General features: G+C 49.1%; 1 protein-coding gene across 1 annotated transcript; it reads right to left on the reverse strand.

Moving 5' to 3' along the window:
• Positions 1 to 6846: 6846 nt before the first annotated feature.
• On the reverse strand, positions 6847 to 7428 carry LOC137519302 (platelet glycoprotein Ib alpha chain-like). The gene has a single exon (XM_068238248.1). It carries the CDS (start codon positions 7426 to 7428, stop codon positions 6847 to 6849), a length of 582 nt encoding a protein of 193 aa, XP_068094349.1.
• Positions 7429 to 7744: the final 316 nt, after the last annotated feature.

Here is a 7744-nt window from a genome sequence, read left to right on the forward strand (position 1 = left end):
ATTTATACCGGGCTTTTACCGGCGTTTGTTTGAATGCAGCAGTCTGATTCTCTTTTTCCCCGTTGTTTGAGGCAACGCCATCTGCGTTTTTCATCCTCATGGGGGGACACTAGACGCGGAGCTTAATTGACCCTGGACACTACATGTAGCATCCAGGGTCAATTAACCTCCGCATCTAGTGTCCCCCCATGGGGATGAAAAACGCAGATGGCATCAGGACGCCACTGAAAGTTGCCGAAAGCCTGAACATAGAGTGACCATATTTTTGTGGGTCCAACCTGGGACGGGGAGGGGGGCGTGGGGGGGGGGGGGCGCGTCGAAAAGTGGGGAGGACTGAGCGCGCAGCGGCGAAGACTGGGGGGGGGGGGGGCGAAAAAATGGGCCGTGGCCATGACATTGTATGGGCGGAGCTAACGTAATGATGTAACAGCGAGGCATAAGAAAGCAGTGTTTACGCCATGATGTGGACAAACGAGACTTTGCATCATGGGTGTGCAGAAACTGTGTGATGCTAATAGTATACCGTAACCACAAAGCAGCAAACATAGCCATCTATGACCATTAAATAATAAATGTAGTAACAGTTACCCCGGACACCAGAAAATAAACGCAATAGGCAACATGTCAGCACAAAATAACCGCAATGCGGGCAACATGTCAGTACAAAATAAACGCAATGCGGGCAACATGTCGGTACAAAATAAACGCAATGCGGGCAAACATTTCACCAGAAAAGAAACGCAATGCGGGCAAACATTTCGCTAGAAAAGAAACAATGCAGGCAAACATTTCCCCAGAAAAGAAACGCAATGCGGGCAAACATTTCACCAGAAAAGAAACAATGCGGGCAAACATTTCGCTAGAAAAGAAACAATGCGGGCAAACATTTCACCAGAAAAGAAACGCAATGCGGGCAAACATTTCGCTAGAAAAGAAACAATGCGGGCAAACATTTCGCTAGAAAAGAAACAATGCGGGCAAACATTTCGCTAGAAAAGAAACAATGCGGGCAAACATTTCGCTAGAAAAGAAACGCAATGCGGGCAAACATTTCGCTAGAAAAGAAACAATGTGGGCAAACATTTCACCAGAAAAGAAACAATGCGGGCAAACATTTCGCTAGAAAAGAAACAATGCGGGCAAACATTTCGCTAGAAAAGAAACAATGCGGGCAAACATTTCGCTAGAAAAGAAACAATGCGGGCAAACATTTCGCTAGAAAAGAAACGCAATGCGGGCAAACATTTCGCTAGAAAAGAAACAATGCGGGCAAACATTTCACCAGAAAAGAAACAATGCGGGCAAACATTTCGCTAGAAAAGAAACAATGCGGGCAAACATTTCGCTAGAAAAGAAACGCAATGTGGGCAAACATTTCGCTAGAAAAGAAACAATGCGGGCAAACATTTCACCTGGAAAAGAAACCTAATGCGGGCAAACATAATGATTTACTCACCTGGCAGAAGTGTCCGGCCTCTGGCGCGCTGCTCCGTCCCGGGACCGTCTTGTTCCTCCTGCTCTTCTCTCCCGCGCTGACAGGGCTACGGCAAGATGGCGCCCGAAGCCCTGTATACACAAATAGGTCTCCAGTACAGGGCTTCGGCAGCCATCTTGCCGTAGCCCTGCTCGCCTGCCGGTGTCGGAAACAGACACCGGAAGAGGAGGCTGGAGCGGGGCTGCAGGCAATGAACTGGCACGGCGTCTATAGACGCCGCTGCCAGTTCATTGAGGAGAGAGTGGCCAGAGTCCCGAGGCCGGGACGTCCCGCTGCTGAAAGCGGGACGTTTCCCGGGACCTCATTAAGCCTGGGACAGCGGACCCCGAATCCGGGACGTGTCCCGGGCAATCCGGGACGTCTGGTCACTCTACTGAACATCACGCCGCCAAGACACAGCCGAACGAGATGCCGGCAGAAGCCGTGCGGACGTCTGTGTGAAGTACCAGCCCTAAATTGGACAAAAATCTTACAAAATTTTACTCATTGTTAAAAAAGAACTGAAGTGAGAGGGATATGGAGGTTGACATGTTTTTAACTAATACCAGTTGCCTGGCAGCCCTGCTGATCTATTTAGCTGCAGTAGTGTCTGAATCACACCAGAAACAAGCATGTGTCCGATCTGACAATATTGTCAGAGAGACACCTGATCTGCTGCATGCTTGTTCAGGGGCTATGGCTAAAAGTATTAGAAGCAGAAGATCCTCAGGGCTGCCAGGCAACTGCTACTGGTTAAAAGGAAATAAATATGGCAGCCTCCATATCCCTCTCACTTCAGTTGTTAAAGGACAACTGAAGAGAGAGGTATATGGAGGATGCCATGTTTATTTCCTTTTAAGCAATACCAGTTGCCTGGCAGCCCTGCTGATCAGGGATGGTCGTAGTCAGCCAACTTCGCTACGCTGGAACTACGCGTATTTTTACGCAAATACGCTTCGCAATCTACGGCTATGTAATCAGAAACTTCACTACGTTTGCATTCCGTAGACTACGCGTTAAAATACGCAAGCTTCGCGTAGTGCTTAGCGTTGTTGATGCGACCGCTTATGCCCTTATGCGGAAAAATTTCCGCAATAATCTGCTACCTATGTTCATATATAAACTAATATAAGCGTACATTCCACCTTCCAATGCGGAATTGTATGCGTATAAAAGGGCAATAATATTTCTGCGCATGCTCAATGATCCATCTAGATGCAGTTACCGCACGCGTAGTTGACTTCGCAATACATACGTCGGGACTACGACTATGCGGAAATGCGTACGTGTAGTTCTTAAACTTCGCCTACGAACTACGATGCGTAGTTGCGTACTACGACGCGTAGATTCGCGCTGGCGTTGTTTACGAGCAACCCTGCTGCTGATCCTCTTTCTCTAATACTATTAGCCATAGCCCCTGAACAAGCATGCAGCAGATCAGGTGTGTCAGACTTTAAAGTCATATCTGGCAAGACTAGCTGCATGCTTGTTTCTGGTGTTATTCAGATACTACTGCAGAGAAATAGACCAGCAGGGCTGCCAGGCAACTGGTATTGATTAAAAGGAAATACATATGGCCGCCTCTGTATACCTTTTATTTCAGTTCCCCTTTAAAGAGACTCTGTAACAACAAAAACCTCCCCTGGGGGGTACTCACCTCGGGTGGGGGAAGCCTCCGGATCCCAATGAGGCTTCCCACGCCGTCCTCTGTCCCACGGGGGTCTCGCCGCAGCCCTCCGAACAGCCGGCGACTGTGCCGACTGTCAGTTCAATATTTACCTTTGCTGGCTCCAGCGGGGGCGCTGTGGCGACTTTCGGCACGGAAATAGACGGAAATACCCGATCTCCGACGGGTCCGTTCTACTGCACAGGCGCCGGAAACTTGCGCCTGCGCAGTAGAGCAGACCCGACGGCGATCGGCTATTTCCGCCTACTTCGGCGCCGAGAGGCATCAGAGCGCCTGCGCAGGAGCCAGGAAGGTAAATATTGCGTCACGGCTGTACGGAGGGCTACAGCGAGACCCCCGAGGGACGCAGGACGGCGTGGGAAGCCTCATTAGGATCCTGAGGCTTCCCCCACCCGAGGTGAGTACCCCCCAGGGGCCGTTTGGCGTTACAGTTCCTCTTTAATGTTTGCCCATTACACTCCCTGTCCATAATACAAGCAGCACGTCTACACAATGAGACATTTCTTATGATATGGGGGCATCTAGTGGCCATAAGGCCTTATGGCAAGTCTAAAATACAACAGGAATGCCAGGCTGAAAATATACATCCAGTAAGTACAGAAATAGTCCCCTACTAACAAACACTAGAGTTACAAATGTCTCATATTGTCTCATGCACACCAAGTTGTCCTTTGGTACAAAATGTACTGCCTTTGTTATGTATTTCTGTTATTAAAGAACCACTATTGTGGATAATTGTAAAATATAAATACATGTAAATGCATATGTATAAAATGTGCATTTGTTCCAGAATAGTCACTTACAGTAAGTAGTAAATATGTGGCAGGGTTTGGAATAGTCTATCTCTTCATGGGGTAGTCTCGGTGTTTTTATTTATTTTTAAACCCATTTACTGAACTGAAGTAGCGGTCCAACTGCCAAAACAATGTTCAAACGAGAAAAGGAGGAAAACGCTGATCATAATACCTTGTATACCTTGTACAATGCTGCATATCTTGCCCCCCCCCCCCCCCCCTCCATGGATTGCCAACATTTGCATGTAGAATCTATATGATTGCTTAGATGTACAAGTGGTACTAAAACTGCATGTACTGCAACCCTGGATTTAGTACTATTTCTGTAGCTCACCTTAGTTCACCTCGATTAACTGCACTGTGCAGTGGATGAGACGTGGGTGGGGGTAATAGGCAGGTAATATCCACTTGTTGGAGCTACATGTTGTAGCCGGGTAGCCCAAATGTTGTTTTTCTGTGTGTGCTTCCTCACCTACATGTGACAATGAGGGCAGTTGCAGTTATTCTTCAACTGCTTCCGGCCAGTGTAATTGAAATCTATGCCCTGTGTGTGGCTGCTTATTCCTGCCAAGGCATAGATTTCAATTACCGCACTCACCCGGACCGCCTCTCACACTGCTCCCGCCGATCTCTCCCTCACTGCATGCACCTTGCCCTGCCATCGAGATGATTTTATTGGCTTCTGACCCCGTGATCACTGGGAGCCAATCACATTGCTGACAGCTTCAAGAGCCAATGAAATCTGCTCCTGACTGGCTCACAGAGCTCTGCCGTCATCTCGATGGCAGAGCGAGGGACGTGCAGCGGTGAGTGAGCAGTGTGACCAGCGAGAGCGGTGGGTCCAGACATGCGGCGATTCATCTGTAAACCCAGTTTTTTGGTATCCGCAGTCTTTGGTCCGTAAGGGGCCAGAGACTACTGCTGGTACACAAGTGGTTAATGCAAAAAGTTGAATACGAAGAATTAAAGAAAAAAAAGTAGAGGGGTGAGCTGGCATCTTACCCTTTAGTGCTTTAGTAATTAAGAGTAAAGGAAAAATTGATAAGTAACTATAAGTATTAAAGTACAATTTACTCTGGGAGAATTGTGCTTCTTATAAGTATGCATACTCATGTATTTTACATGTCACAATTTTTCATGATAGTGGTCCTTTAAACGTTACAGCATTGTGTAAGCATTTGTAAGTCGTTTAAGGCCTGGAACCCACTAGAAAGCGCAAAGCGCCATCGCAATTGCTCTCAATTTGTGATTCAGTGTTTTGCAAGCAATATTGGGAGCAATTTGCCTGCTCCTATACAATTCATTAGAATGGAAACACTCCCAAAATGCTGCACGTCCTGCGATTGCGATTTCCCCAATTTCAATTGCTCTAGTGGAATCTGTCCCATTTATTTATATTGGCAGAGCATTTAGGGAAATCGATAGCGATTTAAAGCGCTCCCTAAACGCTCAAAAGAAACGCTCTAGTGGGTTTCAGCCCTCAAGCACACTGGAAACAGGCAAAATCATTTGTCCGAATCCAGATTTTTCCAGAAGTAAATTATTTATCCACTTTTATTTATAATACAAAGCTCGACTCAAAAACAAATTTGTCAATTGTCAACAAGCAACCCGATTGCTGATCACTCTCTCCTACATGGGCGTTCGCACATAGGGGCGAAATTTCAGCTGCCCCCCCCCAGTCATTCCCGCTGCCTATCATGTGAAAGGCAGCTCGCCAGCAGGCCTCTGATCAGCCAGCGACCAGTGAGAAGCGGGTGCTAGTACCTCGCTAGTGACATCATGAGCAGATTGAACCATCTTATTGGCTTCACCCTGTGTCCAAAATTGCCCGAGCCATTTTTGAATGAAAGTGGGTGGCAGGTTGTAAAAGTGGAGGTGTGGTAGGGGCGTGACTGTAGGTGGGGCAGGATGCAATAGTTTATGGTGAGGTACAAGAGGTGGGGTGGTAGGTTGAAGAAGTGGAGATGTAATGACGCATAACTAGGACTGCAACAGGGGGTGTGATAAGAGGTAGGGTGGGCCCATTACTGGAGGTGTGTCAGTTTGAGGGCGTGGAGCTGTGACGAGGCACAGTGGCGTTGCTAGCTCCAAAGATCAGTGGCCTATTCTAGGGTGCCCCGGATGTCCCCCAGGCAGAGTCAGGGTGCAGTACCCACCTCCTGTAGTGCCTCAGTGGCATTGGCAGGCATGCTGGGAGCTCTGGTGTATCCATGGAGGCATGCTGGGTGCTGTAGTGCCATGCTGGGTGCTGTAATACCTTTATGGGGGCATGCAGGGGGCTGTGGTTCTTCTATGGGGCATGCTGGGAGTTGTGGTGCCTCAATGGGAGACCCGTAGGAGCATGGGAGGGGGTCCACTAGAAGGCCAGGGAATGCTATGGGGGGACTGTCAGATAAGCTGGAAGCAGGCCAGCCCACCCAGCAGTCAGAAAGCCAGACTAGCCAGCAGCACAGAAGCCATGTATCTCTGCCTAGTTATGTTAAAGTGACACTGCCTATTTACAGTATGTAATATGCTATGTATTTATTTCTGTAATAATGGAGAGGGGGCTTCATTCAACAATTCGCTGGGCAGGCCTACTTACACCACTGTTAAGTTTGTGTAAATTTGGCTCCACCCATAACCACATCCACAATCTGGTGCGTGGCCACACCCATTTTTAGGCTGGAGCAGGGGGTGTGACCAGAGGTGTGGTGAGCCCATTACTGGAGGTGTGGCAGGTTGTGGAAGTGGAGGTGTGATGAGGCATGACTGGTGCTGGAGCAGGGGGTGTGGCCAGAGGTGTGGTGGGCCCATTAATGGAGATGCTGCAGGTTATGGAAGTGAAGGTGTGATGAGGCATGACTGGTGCTGGAGCAGGGGGTGTGACCAGAGGTGTGGTGGGCCCATTACTGGAGGTGTGGCAGGTTATGGATGTGTGATGAGGCATGACTGGAGCTGGAGCAGGGGGGTGTGACCAGAGGTGTGGCGTGCCCATTACTGGAGATGCTGCAGGTTGTGGAAGTGGTGGTGTGATAAGGCATGACTGGAGCTGGAGCAGGGAGCGTGACCAGAGGTGTGGCTGGCCCATTACTGGAGGTGTGGCAGGTTGTGGAGGTGTAATGAGGCATGACTGGAGCTGGAGCAGGGGGTGTGGCCAGAGGTGTGGTGGGCACATTACTGGAGGTGTGGCAGGTTATGGATGTGTAATGAGGCATGACTGGAGCTGGAGCAGGGGGTGTGACCAGAGGTGTGGCGTGCCCATTACTGGAGATGCTGCAGGTTGTGGAAGTGGTGGTGTGATGAGGCATGACTGGAGCTGGAGCAGGGGGTGTGGCCAGAGGTGTGGTGGGCACATTACTGGAGGTGTGGCAGGTTGGGGAGGTGTGTTGAGGCATGACTGGAGCTGGAGTAGGGGGTGTGGCCAGAGGTGTGGTGGGCCCATTACTGGAGGTGCAGCAGGTTGTGGAAGTGGAGGTGTGATGAGGCATTTTGCTTGAATAGCATTCTTGACCTGCTGAAACATTCAGCCCTTAGCCCCGGTTCACACTAGACATCAAAACCTGATCCATGGTACGGATCAGTTTTTAATAGGCACCAGTTTTTTATCCACGACCCTCTGTTCTGTTAGCGTGCAGTCAATGCGACACATCTGTCGCTCAGGATTTATCACAGCCTCCCCAAACTTGTTCCTATGGTGGAATGGGCCGAACAGGTCTGTTCTAATGGAGCAATGGGCCAATGGGAACAGATCCTATTGATTAACATAAGATCCGTTCACCTCCGATAGTATTCGTTACCTTTAGC

The sequence above is a fragment of the Hyperolius riggenbachi genome, chromosome 5 (genome assembly GCF_040937935.1).
Source record: "Hyperolius riggenbachi isolate aHypRig1 chromosome 5, aHypRig1.pri, whole genome shotgun sequence".
Lineage (NCBI taxonomy): Eukaryota > Metazoa > Chordata > Amphibia > Anura > Hyperoliidae > Hyperolius > Hyperolius riggenbachi.

Bases quoted from the DNA above. Each gene is read 5' to 3' on its own strand.
- LOC137519302 (XM_068238248.1), bottom strand. From the start codon at position 7,428: ATGCCTCATCACACCTCCACTTCCACAACCTGCTGCACCTCCAGTAAT.